The sequence below is a fragment of the Rutilus rutilus genome (genome assembly GCF_951802725.1).
Source record: "Rutilus rutilus genome assembly, chromosome: 7".
NCBI classification, from domain to species: domain Eukaryota; kingdom Metazoa; phylum Chordata; class Actinopteri; order Cypriniformes; family Leuciscidae; genus Rutilus; species Rutilus rutilus.
Genome location: NC_140221.1, coordinates 38,350,783 through 38,368,695, shown reverse-complemented (window position 1 = coordinate 38,368,695; position 17,913 = coordinate 38,350,783). Strand labels below are relative to the sequence as shown.

General features: G+C 35.8%; 1 protein-coding gene across 1 annotated transcript in view; it reads right to left on the bottom strand.

The window, feature by feature from the left end:
• The window catches only part of LOC311293577 (transmembrane protein 132C), a 215,224-nt gene that overhangs the window by 104,997 nt on the left and 92,314 nt on the right, over window positions 1-17,913 (bottom strand). Inside the window, exon 3 of the mRNA XM_084413963.1 lies at window positions 3,274-3,414. Within this exon, the coding sequence (XP_084270089.1) occupies window positions 3,274-3,414 (141 nt within the window). The remainder of the gene's footprint in view (window positions 1-3,273; window positions 3,415-17,913) is intronic.

Genomic DNA, 17,913 nt, shown 5'->3' with positions numbered 1-17,913 from the left:
ACTGTGGTTCTCAAACAGGGTGCAGTAAACCCTATTGAGGGGCCTCAGCAAACTTCCAAAGGGGCCTCAAGATTACTTCAAATTATGTAAAATAAGACAAAACAAGCATTAAAATAAGCCAAAGAAACTATTAATCAAGATATTTCATATTTTAATTCACCCCCGAATAAACCTGGATACATGTCTGATTGTAAAAGTGTAATTTCTACGCCTAGAAAAATCATGTAAATTATTAAAATTGTAAAAAATCCATGACCATATTTATAATGTGTATACGTATTTCTAGTTATGCCAAGCTCCAAAATATTTTATGGAGTGGAGTACAAATATGTTTTTAAAATCCTTATTCGTAATCCTTATACAGTAAATCACAAACAACTGTATTATCGAATATGAGGTTATCGAATATTGTTTTATCTTTTGACAGCCCTAATTCAAAGTCTTCTGAACTATACAATATTACTATGGTGCTTTTTGTTGTTGTTGTTGTACATGGAGCTCAATAGTCATTCACATTCTTTGAAAAGAGTGCCTCAGAGATTCTACTAAACTTCTTTAGCAGTGTTCAGTGGAAGACAGAAAATCACTCTGGAACGACTCCTTTAAGTGAGTGAGATAGTATTTGTGTTTTCATTATCACATTTAATCACATTATCATATTTAGGCCAAAACCCAGCATGTGTGTGACTTCTGTGCTCTACATACCCTCTATCTCTGCTCTCAATGACCCATAGACTTCTCTAATTTTATTTCCCCATATTTTCATTAGTTGTGGCTGTGCAACCGGGGGAAATACATTCTGCCTGCTTCTGTGTGGCAGTAAATCAATACAGTGAGCGTTAGTCTTCTCTCCTCCTTTCTGTTGACTGTCATCCCTCAACTCCTTCTCTCTCTCTCTCTCTCTCTCTCTGTTTAGATTTCTCCAGGTTCTAACAGTTAGACTGATAACGCCTGCCGCAAACATCCAAAGGTATTACAGCAGTCTGAAGAGACGCAGTCAACAATACAAGCTGGGGAGAGTGTGTTGTGATGGGTGACACAGAGGATCTAATAGCTTAACTATCTCACTACTGTAGACTTGTGATGCCATATCGCCATTGTGTTTAAAACACCACTCTGAAAAGAAGAGGGACAGATGTGGACCATTTCCACAAAGTGTAGAAATGTATTCCTGTGATGGCAAAGCTGAATTTTCAGCTGTCTTCCATGTCACATGATCCTTCAGAAACCTTTCCAATATGCTAATTTGGTGCGCAATTATTATCAATTATTATTGGTGCGCAATTATTAATAATGGTTCCTATTATTATCAATGTAGAAAACAGTTTTTGCTGTTTAATATTATTGTGAAAGCTGTAATCTTTTTTCAGGATTCTTTGAAGAATAGTAATTTCAAAAGCAATTATTTAAATCAGAAATCTTTTGTAATATTATAAATGTCTTGCAATCTTCTTTTTTTTTTTTTTTATCTTTCTTACTTCAATTTTGAATTGTAGTGTATCAAGGTTTCCACGAAAATAGTAAGCATCAAAAAGAGTATTTTACTACAGTGACCTAAATATCAATTCACCAGATTTTGTGAAAATTATGACATTATACTGTATGCTTTTAATTGTAGGAGACAGTCAATACCTCTGAGATGCGTCAGATTCAAAGCCCCTTCTTGAAGGGGATACAGACATTTGACATGTTTAAAACTAGCACATTTTTATATAATATAAAAAACAGCATATATTATCTAGTTCTCACAACAACAACAACACATGGGGAAGAAAAGTAACGGAACACAAAGTGTAACGTTTCATGGAATGTGCCACAGAACAGTGAGATACCCCTCTGTTTATTTAATGGCAAAAACAACTTTCTCTTCTTCTTCTCTCACTGGTTTTTGCCACGGCAGAACGTGTGATCAGAATACACTAATAAAACCAACTCTTTTTTTCTCTTATTATTCATCTTCTCTCCCTCCATCTCTCCTGTCAGCGTGTGACTCACAGCAACAACTGAATCAGAGAAGCATTTAAGTGCAGGAACCAATTTTCCCCACCGTATAAAAACCACATGAGTACGAGAGCCGAGCAATTACCGGCGACGATGACAGCTTTAGGGTGACGCTCGGGTCGTAAATTTCTCACTCCGCATGCCGTTGGGAGATTTCTACATGCTTTGGATATCAGGACGGACTCCCATAAATCGCGGAAACGTCTATTAGAATTCCCATTCCGGCGTTCCTCTCTCCTAACCCATCTCCTCACGCTGCCTGGGGAGCTAACCTAGAGCGGTGCTAACGGCGGCGCCGTCATGAGGGTGACTGCTACGGGTAGACGAGGGGGAATGCGAGGAGCTAATTTGCACAGGAGGAGGACAGTGGGGCTGAGGAGGCTGCCAAGGAATCGCTGAATGGTCGAGAAAGCAGAGGAGATGTTGGAGACGCGGCGAATGCGCCAGAAAATCCACGGAGGATGACTCGCAAGGCCTAATCAATCAAAGAGTGTGTGCGGTGATTAAAAAGCACTCAGGTGGAATTTGTTACAGTGAAGAGTTTTCTCTCCTCAAAGGAAGAAAAGAGCCAGTGAGTGGCAGAAACTGAAATAGGAGCCCAGATTACGAAGCCTTGGAGCTAATCATTTCTTCTACAACAGTCCCCAACACTCCAACCTCATTGTACAAATGTGGGGCGGGGGGGCACTAAATGGTGTGAAATTTCAAGTGATGCACCATATATTCTGTGACAGAGCATCAAATATTATTGATTTTACATTGATGTTTTCATGAAAATTAAGCATTTTTCCCAAGACAATGATTCTCATGACTGTATTTCAGTATTTTGTACTATTTCTTTTTATCAATTATTTTTACTATTTCCATTTATCAAATTTTACTTTAAGCATGCTATCACTTTACATTTAATGATGTCTGAATGAAAAAAAATTTCACCTTACAGTAATGAGAATGAAATCTTCACAATATGGTAATGAGAACTGAGGTGAAATGTGCTTAATTATGAAAATTATGCCACAGACTAAAAACAGACAAAAGTTTTTTATTTTATTTTATTTTTTATTTTATTTCTATTTACCTTTTAAACAAAAGTTAATTCATTGTTTATATTTGTAACTTTTGGGTGAAATGTAATCAAGTGTTTTGTGAGATTTATCCAAAATGCCTGAAATAGTAAACATAAAATCATACAGTAATAAAATAATTAGCTATTTATCCACATGAACTCGATTTGAAAAAGTAAGCAGGGAATGACATCATAACAGTACTTACTTCTCATTGGAGGAGCTGGCCTTCCGCTGGCAGAACATGGACAGGGAGGAGGAGCCAGGCACTACTTCTTGCTTGATTTCCCACGCTGCCAGATTACTGGGCTTCACCACCATGAAATTAATGCCTTCCCCATACTGGACTCTAAGGAAATCAAGAACACAGGATTTGAGCCTAAACAACACACCCATATACTTATTCTCTTAACATAACTTTATACAAATTATGCTCAAACACACATTTTTGTTTTCAATTTAGAAAATTGAGCCCCTTAATGATAACATACTGCTTTTTTATTACTCGTTTAATAAATAATCAACTACCACCAGGTATAAAATCCCTAGCAAATGAGTTACATAAATATTTTGTGTTAATTCCACATCCAAATTTAGAAAAGCAACCCCATGGGGGTGTAGATCATACTTTTTTCTTAGCGTTGTTTCAACAACACATTAGTAAGCTAATACATATTAAACACCTCTGTTTAGGTGTGCACTTATGTACTTTGGAAAGTATACAGTAAAGTGTATAATAATATGTGTACGAGTATGTGTGCATTTTTTATTGATAAACCTCTGTCCTCTGTACCTGTCTGCTGACTCAACTATTCCTCACCTTAGCAAGATTCTGCAGACTTTATTAACACACACACACACACACACTTGCATCTGCCTTTCAATGGCCTTGGAAATAGCAGAGGTGAGATTCCCATAACTTAAACTTTCCTCTGTGCCTCTCACACTTTATTCTCTAGGTTTGGCATTACTATTTTTAGTCTGTTGTCAGTAGTTACGTTTACATGGACACCTTTTTTTTTTTTCAATCAATTCATTACGATTTATGAATCCGAACATAGTGTTTACATGAACACTAAATATAGTGATCGGCTTGATGTGCGCATTTTATATGTCACGCTTCAAATTCCAAATGATTTTATTGACATGAGTTTCCCTTGGTTTGCGCACACTATTCTACTAAATTGCTTCTTTTCTTTGTTTTAAAGAGCAGACTTAATATTAATCTATTTTGGGTCCTAAATAGGAGACGACAAGCACATGAACCATAGTGACGTGCTGCTTATAGCCTATTTATCAAGCAGTAAAAACAGCCATTCCCGCACCGTCTGTGGATGAGTGTCTGAAACAAGGACTGGTGGGACGTTGTCCTGCTCCACTTCACAGATGATGAGTGGAAGGACATTTTTAGAATGACGCGACAGTCATTTATGACACTTCATTCAACAACAACAACTCATTCCTGGCGTCATTTGTCATAACGTCCTTTCTACGTCATTGCACATGTGCAGTCCTTTCCAGTTTTGGTTTTTAATCCGATCAAGTGTTTACAGGTCCTCTTGATAGGATAAGAAAAGGTTTAACCCACCCCTTACAATCCAAAAGAAATCGGATTTGGTCAATTTATTCCAATTGACAAGGTGACTTTTTTATTCCGACTGTGCTAGTAGTCCGATTATAATCGGATCGTTAGGGTCCATGTAAACGCAGCTAGTGTTTTAACTGAGGATTGTATGCATGTTCAAATCGAAATGCAAACCACAGAGAAAAAATTAAACAGAACTCTTTTTAAACTCATTTATAACGACTGCTAAAAGATCCGTTCTCTTGAGTTTGGTCTCACAGACTACATAAAACCTATACAGAGTTGCAAATAAACTTGAAGTTGCAAGAAAAAAAAAAGAATTAATTAATAAATGACTTAGTTTGGCACTATTTTAATTGGTGGAGCAAAAGTAATCAAAATAATGTTTAAAATGTAAGTTACATAATATTATTCCTGAAAAACAAGAATATTAAAAGTATTCCTGTCTTTTTTACACCGACACGTTCTCATTTCCTGAAGCAGATTTATGTTGCCTAGCCACCTCATATTTGTGAGCAGAAAGCAAATGATGTAAATAGGTTACTGTGGTAAAAGAACACAACCTTAAATGAGACAGAGATTCATTAAAAAAAAATAAACATACGACTCTGCTCTGTTCTCTGCATAATTACACCACTGTAGCTATGAATTAAAGAAGGAATAGAACAATAAATTGTCTTTCTCCTTTAATAAAAATAAATAAATAAATAAAACTTGCACAGCTACAAAACAGTCTAAAAGAGGCTGTAAATGTCATGACTAACAGGATCCATCCAGACCAAAAAATAAGTAGTGCTACTTTTGTTATTATTCCTCAGACACATAAGACAGAGGACTGTTCGTCACTTTTTTCTGGCACACCCACAATACACATAAATCACACTAAAATTTAAGTTTTCACAAAAAAACGTATTAAGTTAAGACATTTCTTAAAATAAACTAAGAAATTCATAAGAATGTTCCAAAGTGCAATTCTTAGAAAGAAAAAAGAATTCTCAAAAATGTTAAGAACATTCTGGGAATCTAATTATTCTTTTTTTTATATATACAGTGGTGGTCAGAATTAATGGCACCCCTGGTAAATATGATCAAAAATGGCTGTAAAAAATAAATCTGCATTGTTTATCCTTTTGATCTTTCATTCAAAAAATTCGCAAAAATCGAACCTTTCATTGAAGTAAAAGAATTGAAAGTGGGAAGGAAATCACATTATGAAATAAATGTTTTTCTCCAAAACACGTCAGCCACAATTATTGGCACCCCTATAATTTTTTACGAGTAAATGATCTCTGAAGTATATTCCCATTAATATTTGGGAGGGTGACTAGGAACATGAAATTGTCCAGCTATGACTTCTTGTTTCACAGGAGTTTAAATATGAGGAAACACAAAGGCCAAATTCCCTTAATCATCCATCACAATGAGTAAAACCAAAGAATATAGTTCTGATGTGCAGCAAAAGATTGTTGAGCTTCACAAAATAGAAAGTGGCTGTAAGAAAATAGCTAAAGACTTGAAAATCTCCATTTTGACCATATGGGCAATATTAAGAAGTTCCAATCAACTAAAGATGTTACGAATCTGCCAGGAAGAGGACTTGTGTCTATATTGTCTTAATGCACGGTGAGGAGGAAAGTCTGAGAGGCCAAAGACTCTCCAAGGATCACAGATGGAGAATTGCAGAGATTACTTGAGTCTTGGGGGTCAGAAAGCCTAAAAAAAAAATTCAAACAACCCTTACATCACCACATGTTGTTTGGGAGGGTTTCACGAAAAATCCTCCTCGCTCCTCCAAAAATAAACTCCAGCATATTCAGTTGTCAGACATGACTGGATCTTCAAAAGGGCCCGGATTCTGTGGTCAGATGAAACTAAAAAAAGGGCTTTTTGGCAGCAAACCCAGCAGATGTGTTTGGTGCCAACAGGGATGAAGAGTACCCCATGCCTACGGTTAAATATACTGCTGGATCTTATATGTTGTGGGCCTATTTTTTTGCTGGAGGTCCTGGACATCTTGTTCAGATACATGGTATTATGGATTCTAGCAAATACCAAGAAGATAAAAAATCAAAACCTGACAGCCTCTGCTAGAAATCTTATAATGGGCCGTGGTTGGATCTTCCATCAGGACAACAGTCCAAAACAAACACAAAAAATCAACATCAACACAAAAACGGGTAACTGAGCACAAAATGAAGCTTCTGCCATGTTCCCTAAACTGAACCCTATAGAAAATAAGTGGGATGAACTGAAGAGAAGAAGCCCCAACATGAACTTGTGAATCTGAAGGATCTGGAGAGATTCTGTATGGAGGAATGGTCTCTGATCTCTTGTCAGGTGTTCTCCAAACTCATCAGGCATTATAGAAGAAAACTCAGATCTGTTATCTTGGCAAAAGGTTGTTGCAAAAAGTATTTAATAACAGGGAGCCAATAATTATGGCCAGCGTGTTTTGGAGAAAAGCATTTATTTTATAATGCGATTTACCCACCACTTTCAATTCTTTTACTTCATTGAAAGGTTAGATTTTTGCACATTTTTTGAATGAAAGATCAAAAGGATAAACAATGCAAATTTATTTTTTACAGCCATTTTTTTATCATATTTACCTGGGGTGCCATTAATTCTGACCACCACTGTATATAGTTTTGTATATAGAACAATCTTACAAAAAAAAAGAAGAAATATTCTTAAGAAATACAAAATATACAAATATTCTTAAATGCATTCTGAAGTTATAAAAGTTAAGTTAAGAATATTTTTATTCTTAAGAATGTTTTGTGAATCCAGCCCCAGGAAAAGTTCATTCAGAAACCATAGCCAATTTCTCAGAAAATATGATTGGGAAAAAGTTGTTTGTCAGTTACGATGGGTCAGTGGTTCAATAACAGATTCTTATTGTAAAGTGACCTTGAGCCTGAGAAAGGTGGTATATAAAACAACCACTTCTTCACTACAATATATGTGGATTAGCCATTGAGCTACATGAGTTCTTCACCAACAAGACTAATTTGCTGATTTATTTGGTGACTTTCTCTGTAGGTTACGTCATTACAACAGCAGGTGGCACCACCTAAATGTGGAACATTATAAGTCAATGAATCATTCACTCAACAGATTATCAAATTTGATTTATGTGACTGATTCATAATATCAACCATAATACTGTAAATTTTGCCCTGTAAAAACATATGTTGCCTCCCATTTTTCTTTAAAATTAAAGGTAGGCTAGGCAAGGTAGGTATGGTTTTGTTTGACTGGTTAAAACTCTCTTCACATCCTGATAGCAATCAATAATAGAAATAGAAGTTGTCTAAATATGAAAAAAAAAAAAAAAATCTTCTGTGGAAGTCTCAGGACCAAAAAAATGTCATCCAATCATTGCATTTGGTACGAATGCAATGATAGGATTCCTACCAGCCTGTCAGCTTATGTATTTCCATACCTTTGCGCACCCTGCTCACGCATCACACGTCATCAGCGCGTTCCGTAAGGCTATGCAGAGTTGTAGACACACAGTCACTGAGCGCCGCAAACAAACAGCAGCCGCCGCCTTACAGTTCCTCCTGAACCAAAACAACGAGCTTCTGCTGCATTCACAGCATAGCATAACCGTAACTACGAGATGACAACCCGTGGAGTTCTACATGGAGCTTTTCACAACCTCAGACTCTAATTTATGCGTTTCAATGGCAACACTATCAACGCCAAAATGAATCTGCAGCAGTCAGGCGGTACAAGTAAGAGCTCTATAAGTTGTTTATGTTCATTATTATTATAACATTATGAGCTTTGAGACATGAGGTAATTTAACACCATCTCTCATGATGCTTTGCAGACTTTGCTGTGCATGTCATGTGTTTTGGAGGAGGTGTGGCTTTGGAGACACACTGAAGGGAGGGTGGAACGGGATCTATTGCTATTGCTAGTCTCTCCGAAATAGCCAAAATTTCTACCCTACCTTTAAGAAAATTGATTTGGAACCAACTTTACAAATTCTGAAAAGCTGAAATCAGAGTCAATTACAAACATTCCATAAACCAAAAACTACTCAAAAGAAGCATATTGTTTCTGTTTTTAAACCTCCAGTTTTGCAGTTTTAGAAACTTTTGAGAACAGTAACATCTGGATAAAAGAGCCTGCTATCATAGAGTCACAACACAGCTGCTACTCATCTCTTATGTAACTTCCTAGCTATTGTGTAACAACAAAAAAAAACGATTTTTTTTTTAGCATGTATGAACATGCGTTATATGTGTATATGTATGTGTGTGTATATATGTATGTGTGTGTGTATATATATATATATATCAGATTCTAAATGTTAAAATCAGTGTTGTTAACTGAAAGGTTGTAGGTTCAACCTCTAAAAGTGGGTAAATCATCCACCATCGTGTCCTTGAACAGGGCATCAGGATGCTCCGGGGGGGGTCTTCCAAATGAATAAATGTTAATGTAATACTGTATATCTCAGGCCAGTGATCACATGGTCTCTAATATAAAAGTCACATGGAATGTTCAGCCAGAGTCCTATTATCATTATAATCACGGGTGTAGTAAAGCTGCATTATTAAAGAACAGATATCGACCGTCACTGCATCATTTACCAGAAAACACACATGCGCATAAATATGGTGACGCTGCCAACTGATATTTCGGTTCTCAAGACTACAATGGAAAAGCACTCTGGTAGTGAGCATAACAACGGGAAAGGTCATGTATTTGTGTGTGTAAGAGTGGACACCGCACAGGAAACATTCAGGTCTGCAGGCCAATCCAATTGGCATTTAATTAACTGGGGACTCAGATCAGGGAGTTTACCCTTCTAAATCAATCCCCTATCCCGAGACTAAACGCTCGCACACGTACAAACACACATGGTGGATTACACAGGTGGATTAGCAGGGTTTGTCTGGCAAGGTGTCGGTTGGAGATGAGTTTGCAGTTCGTGGCGTAAAGGGCGACACAACCTTTGCACCAAAACAAACAGCCATGTCATTGTATGTGTGCGTGAGATAGAGAATAGTGTGTATTAGCTTGGCATCATTCTGCATTTAGACAGCGGATGTAACACAAACACAGAAATCAAAATCACACATACTAAGCATCTGAGTTTGCATCCATGAACTGGTGGCTGCATAATATCTGTTGGTGTTGATAAGTTTGGCATTTAGCTGTTGACGTGGCTGCATTTGCACTTTCCGTTGCTCTGTTCCAGGCCCTAGTCAGCTGCTTAGAGAGGTGGCAATTTTGGGGATCACAAGTGCTCGCCAGACTTTTCCAAAAAAGGCAACCTACTTATTATGATGCCTACGAAGGCAAAAATCTAAGGGAGCATTGTATCCTTCACAGGAAAGCCAATGCCACAGTTACAATAAGCTTGGTGAAAACATCTACTACAAAGCTAGATAAATCTGACTTTCATTTCATTCAACACTGGAATGTATTGATAAAATGTGTCATTTAAAATGTATTGTTTTACCTAAAATTAGTTTGGTATGCATTTTGATGCTTATTAGAGAACCATTAGCTTAGCAAAATGCTAACATCAAACTACTGAAATCAATTAGGAGTCTCCAATGTGGAGTGTTATTTGTGTGCTGTGCTGAGTAGAGCTGCATGATATATATTGAAATAAAATCAGTATGACGATTGGGTTTAGACTGTTTATCAGACTGTGAATAATTAAATTTATGTGCTGGGAGTTTGTGAGTGAAGCGCAGCACTGTGTCCAGTTACAAAAGTGCTCATGTTGCAGTTTTAAATAAACTCAGTGCCGCTCTGAAACCCACGGCACATTTTATTTTTTTCCTGGTCATCCCCCAAAATAAAATTCTGATGGTTTAGTGCCAGATTTACTAACAGCTTGCGCCAGCGCAAACCCTCTTTTGACAAAAAAAAACTACTGTCAGGATTTACTAAAGACACGCAGTGAAAAATTAGCACTGAAAAGGCGTGGACACGGTTATTTTTGCGGTTGACCTTATTGCATATGCAATTGTATATTTTCCCTTTCAGGCGCCAAATTTATAGGAGGAGAGTATTTAAATGAATCAAGCAAGGTGATTTACTAAGGATTGCGCTCGTCAATGTACTGGTGTTTGTGCCATTATTTACCACCCCCCAAAAAAAACACATCTTAAACTAGACACTAACTGGTAGATTGCGTTGAAATGATTTTACTGCGTCTGTGTTCTTGAATTTGCGCGTCGTTAGTAGATTACATGCAGAACTTTCCACTCCCATCTGCGCTGTTTTGGAATTGTACACTGTTTAGTAAATCTGCTCCTTAACGTTTTAAAATGAAGAAATTAAGACATATAAGTATTATAATTGTAAAAAAAAAATATATATATATATATTAAAATACTAAATTAAATATTTATTTTTATTTTATAATAACATTTTATAAAAAATCATAATTATAATTTTTAAGTCCTACTGAATGGGTCAAAAACAATAGGCTGTGAGAGATTTATAAATAAAAAAAAAAAAATAAAAAAAAAAAACTTTTTCCTAAATTGTTCAGCCCTAAAATGTTGGCCCTCAAAAAAAGTCTTTTTTTTTTTTTTTTTTTTGTGCAGATGCACTACAAAATAACCCCAATCTTTCTAGAATGATTCATTCTTTCCAAATAGAGCTATTCCAGTCCTCTGGTTAAAAAATAAATTTAAAAAAAATCTGTTTTTCTTTCCTATCGCAACAGTTTTTTCCAATATGAGTGAGATTAGTCCGATTCACAAACAAATGACTCTTATGAGTTGGTTCTTTTTAGTAATTCAAAGATAGACAGAAAGACCAGTGTAGCCAAATACCTTAAACAAATGACTCTTATGAGCTAGTTCATTTAATGAAAAGTTCAAAAAGATGAGAATTTCTTTTATATTTAATCAAAATGGGCATTGTAACAGAAATAAAGCCAGATTATTCAAAATCAAATCAAAAGCTTCTGAATTGGAATGTGAATCTTTATTGATACCCAGCCCTATTACAGACTACAGAGCACTCCAAATCAGTCAATTGATGGTTAGGATGTGTAGGCAGTGGGCAGCATGTTGGTCACTTGGTTTTGGCACAGATTGTGTTGATCTGAGATTGGCACCCTCACTCTGATACATATGGTTTTAAAGCGCCGAGCTACATATCAGGGGCCGTCTGCCGCCCAGTGCCAGCATGGAGACGGGCTCTATGAGAGCATGACAGGAGCAGCCCAGCGTAAAAGTGTCCCTGAGACTCAAGCCCCTGTCTGGACCAGTGTTTGAGTGACAGGAGCAGGACAGGCACTCTGAGATGCGCCTTGGCAACCCTCATGGTCCCTGTGGCAACCTCCTATTCCAAAGGATTCTTATTGGCTGGCTGTGACAGTTCCAAATGCCACAGGGGCCAGCCTGAGATGCCAGGTCTTTATCACTCGTCCTTCAGGGAGAGAGACAAAGATGATGTGAAAGATATACGTACTGTATATAAAATTTATTATTTTACCAAGTATTTGGTCGCTATGTATTTTGATGCTTATTAGAGCACAAAATGCTAACATCAAACGATTGAAATCAATTGGGAGTGTTATTTGTGTGCTGTGCTGAGTAGAGCTGCACGATATATTGAAATAACATCAGTATGACGATATGGCTTAGTCTAATTATCAGATAGCAAAAACTGTGATTAATAAAATGTATGCTAGGTTTTTATGGGAGTATATATATATATATATTATCCTTTCATGTTTTTATAAACTTCAGCTTACACAATCTTTCTTTCTCTCTCTTTACACTCAGAGTCTGTCGTCGCTAGCCCATCTCTGTCCCTCTCAATGGGGTATATTTTGAGATCTCTATGTCCGATCTCTAACGTCTTAAGAGCACGATTGTTTTGACAAGCACACACAGACATCCTTAATTCATTACACCACTAAATTATGCATGGCCGTCTCCTATGCTCTGGCAAACCCACAGTGTCATGCTCATTTACAACTCTCTCCTGAATAAAAGGATAATCCAACCAATCAGAGCCAATCTTCCAAAACAGGACACGTCCATTAGTGATATCGCCCCTCAGATTAGGGTTGTGCGGTATGCCGGTAACAAAACGTACAATATCATGATTTTGCTCATTTCGGCACTTGTTAGGTGAAATTCTTATAAAACTGAGGGAAAAGGTGAACCAACGGACCTTACCACACCAGGTCTGCAAACGTTGCTATAAAACAAACCTTGCCAAGCATCTGTCACTTGCCCATCCTGACTTGTACAACGAGTTAAGAGGTAAACAGGTGAGTGCATCATTCAAACAATCTAATTTAGATGTTTTTTTTTACTTTTAACACTGATCAACCCACATATAAAAGCCAGACACTTTGAAGCCAGAAGCCATTTGTTAATTTGAGAGAGGGGAAACGCAGTACTAAACTCGCAATTGAAAGTTATAAAGTCAGAATTGTGGGATATAAACCTCCAATTGTGAGAAATAAAAGCAGAATTGCGAGATGTAAACTCACAATTCTGACTCGCAATTGCGTGTTATAAAGTCTAATTCTGACTTTATAACTTGCAATTGAGACTTTATATCACACAATTCAAACTCGCAAATGCAATGTTTATATTATGCAATTGCGAGAGAAAAAAAGTCAGAATTGTGAGATTAAAAAGTCACAATTACCTTTTTTATTTTTTATTCAGTGGTGGAAACAAGCTTCCATAATTATCACCAAGAGGAATTTTGTCACTTAAATGTTTATAAAAATGAATGTAACTTCCCTAAAGGCCCAAATATTTATTATGGGGGCAGTTAGTAAACAGTTTTTTGGAACTGAGATAATGTAGTCTATTGCTAGTTCACACCTTATGTGTACCCATTCAAAGTTTGAGGTCAGTAAGAATTATGTCTCTAATGCTCCTCAAGGCTGCATTTATTGACTCTAAAATACAGTTTTACTGTGAAATACTATTGTGATTTAAAATAACTGTTTTCTATTTAAATACATGTTTGATGTCATTTATTCCTGTGATGGCAGAGCTGAATTTTCAGCATCATTACTCCAGTCTTTAGTGTCACATGGTCCTTCAGAAATCATTCTAATATACTGATTTGGTACACAAGAAACATTTATTCTTATTATCAATGTTGAAAACAGTAGTACTGCTTAAAAATGTAAAAGCCTGTCTTTACAGTCAACTTAATGGATCATTACTGAAAATAAAGTGCATACTGTGTAAATGTGATTTTTTTTTTTTTTTTATCTGCTTCAGAAATCTAATGTTTCCCCCCAACAGAGCATTTTTCTTGTACGACTGTTTCATTTATGAACTACCGCAATGCTAAATTAATGTTTGCTGAAAGAGGAAAATGAACCATATTAACCTTTTTACCAGTCATGTGAAAAAAAAAACTAAGTATGAAATGCTGTGAGCATGAAATAGGAAAAGTACACATGAAACATATTTCCTTGAGTGAATGAAAATAAATTTCCATCAAATTAACTTCACACCCACACTCCCATTTCTCATCTCCAAACCACCAGGTGATCCCTATTCAGATAGACCCAAAGGCCCTTTCACTGTGTGTTTGGCTGTGCGTGTGATTCTTTACTTTTTAATTGTGTGTAAGGATGCAAGTGTGTGTGTGTGTGTGTGTGTGTCCCAATCAAAGATCTCTGTAGGGAACTCCCATTAGCAGCAATATAACAATATGCCAGCTTAGTTGTGTATATATAAATCTTTAATTTCAGGCATGGTACAGACTCCATGCTGTGGATGATTTTAAACACTCTCTGTGTCTAACTAATGGCTGTTCACTGAGGAAGGCCAAAAACTCAGCCCTTCTTTTCTGTTCAGAGAAAGGTGCTTCAATCATTACTTATTTTAAAGTCACCATGAAATCATAATTGACAACTCTCTTTTAATTTTATGGAATATTGCAGTATTTATAATAAATGATTTTGGGACAACCTATAACGAACACAATAGCAAATCAATAGCAAACTACAACTATACAATGATTCAATCAATTCCTGATGGACAAAATCAAGCCCGTCCTACATTTTTTCTTGTTTGAGAAACCGTTTCAGTCGACTATACGTCACAATAGAGATGAAAAGACTATCGCAACATCCCCTTCGTGCTGACTTATAAGGCTGTGAAGATCTAAAAATCAAAAATATAAAGTAAAAAATTATGTAATATATTTTATTTTAATAAAAAAAAAATATATAGTTATATTAAATTTAATATATCATAGTTTTTTTTAAATAAATCGAAATAAATTATAATATACAGCACTGTGCAAAAGTCTTAGGCACATTAGTTTTTAAACACACAAAAATTATTTTAAGCACGTTATTTATATCTTTTGCTGTAGTGTGTCAGTAGGAAATATCAGTTTACATTTCCAAACATTCCTTTTGCCATTAATTGTAATAATCCAGTAAGATTTTTGAATGCACAAGGAAGGTTTCTTCAAGCGTCTGCCTTGAAGAAACGTTGCCTGGACGTTCTTCTGGATTTAGTCTGTCTCAGTTTTTTCTGTTTCTTCGTGTAGTCACTGAAGAACTCGATGATAGTGAGATCAGATCTCTGTGTGGATCATACCGGCTGTTGTCAGACTCCTTGTGCGTACAAAAATCTCACTGGATTACTATAATTAATGGAAAAAGGAATGTTTGGAAATACAAATAACTGGCGTAAAACTTTTTTTTTTCATGGGGTAAAAAAACTAGTGTGCCTAAGACTTTAACACCCCATTGTTCATAATGTTAAGTTATACAACTTGAAATGTTAAATACACAAGTACAGGCTATATAGAAATTTATATTAATTTAGATAAAACAATTTGTAAGAATATTGTTCATTGATAGCTCATGACACCTAATGCCTAAAATTAACAAACTGAACCTTAGGTGATACCCAAAAATATTAATATGGCATATCCTCACTTAACAAAATGTAATAAACTGCTGCATAGTTAAACATCATCTTTCTTCACCTTACAAATTGTTTGTTTTACAACTTAGTAACAAGGATTAGTCAATGAGAAAATGTAACAGCATTTTAAAGAGAGCCAGCAATAATGATGGCACTAACAAGGAGAGGTGGAGAGCTCTGCTCAGAGAAGGACGATTAGCCCTCAGAGGAAGTGTGCAGGCATAATTATGCATTCTATTATGCAAAAAGTAGTTATAGGGGACTTTAACACCAATTAGGGAATCATTGTTGCTGAGTGGATGACTCCCATCTGAGGATAAACTGGAGTGTTAAGGGAAGAAATAATCAGAGGGAGGATAGATGAGACTGAAGGTGAGAAGGAGAAAGTTAGTGGAGAGTTATTATTTGCCTCCGGTTTAGGACTACACCAAACACAGAGTCCTGCGGTCAAGGAGAACTTGCAAATGAGGTACAGGAATGAGCCCAAGGGAACTTTATCTGCTGATGCTGCTGTTAGACAGTGTCACCTAAGACAAATTAGTGATTCACATACTATTTGATCTCATATTTTGAATATTTTGCTTTTTTTCTTAATCGTCTCCTCTGAGAAAACTCCCCTTTGTGAACGTGTTTCTCCAAACTTTTAGGAAGTATTGATGGAATCAATTGAAAAAAGCAGGAGGAGGGCTGATGTGAAGGGATGGGGCCACATGCAGAGGGAGAATGAATGTCATCCAAGGCTTTGACCTTTTTGAATATCATAACACACAAGCAAACTAACTCATTTGCATGAGAGCGGAGGAGGACTCATCTCAGCTGCAACGCAGGGCTCGTTAAGAAGACAGGTGGTTTGCTCACTCTGACACACACACACACGGACACACACACATCTGTCCAATATGCTGTTGACAGATAACAGCACGCTCACTTCCTCTGTAAATACCTCACAACACTTCCTCAGTGCTCACGTTTACACGGAACTATAACACTACTGTCATCACAGCAGTGCTGAGAAACTTGCATTCTGCCCTTTGAGCTTTTGTTCTGTAACGTAAACGATGCATAAAGGCAAAAATCAGGTCACAAATACACTACTGGTCAAAAGTTTGGGGTCAGCAAGATTTTGCTTTTTTTAATGAGTTTAATTCAGGACAATATTAAGTTACAAAACATTCCAATTTCAAATAAATACTGTTCTATAACTTTCTATTCATCAAAGAATCCTGAAAAAAAAATTATCACGATTTCCACAAAAACACTAAGCAGCACAACTGTTTGATAAGAAATGTTTCTTGAGCAGCAAATCAGCGTATTAAATTACAGTTTAAGATAAATTGAATTAGAAAAGTAATTTTTGATTGAATAAATGCAGCCTTGATGAGCATAAGTGACTTATTTGTCAATCATTATGGCTGCAAAAGTCTTAGGCATGTTAATTACCTTTATTTCCAACTGACACACTTCAGCAAAATATATAAATAACTGACTTAAAACCATTTTTTATTAACATGCCTAAGACTTTTGCACAGTACTGTATATATATTACAATAGAAAGTTATAAAAATAGAATAGAACACAAAATAGAAAACATTGAATTATAATAGTAATAATATTTCACAATATTACTATTTTTATTCTTTCAAAAACTGCATTTATGCTTATAAAAAAGAAAAGAAAAACTGCCAATGGGGTAAAAAGCCAAAAAATTACTTCTATGAAAACAAATGTAATACAATTTTGTTTTTCAAGTAAATATATATTCTTTTAAGAATGCTGAGACATTTTCCTGGAAATTAAGACAAAAAATACAGATGAAGAACTGCAAGACAAAAACTTTAGCCACTGCGAAAGAAAGAAACCTATTTCTTTGTATAAAGAAGATGCTGCAGTATCTGACTGCAAACCACATATCTGTGCCAAGTATCTCTTAACTCCAAGAAAAAGGACAATGTAAACATGCATTCTGTCTTTTTATTTAAAATTCAACATAAAACCACACTCCTACGGCATGTCTGAAAACATGACATAATCAGAACATCTTACTGTCCTTCATTTTCTTCTCCTCTCAGTCTCACATACACACACACACACAAATAAATATATATATATATATATATATATATATATATATATATATATATATATATATATATATATATATATAAATACATACATACATACATATACATATATGTATATATACATATATATATATATATATATATGTTATATGTTATAATAATTATATATAATATATATACTATATGTTAAAATGCAAAAATGCCTTTTACATTTTTTGGGTCACTCAACATTTCCACGGACTCCCTAGCACCCCCTTGCGTTCTTA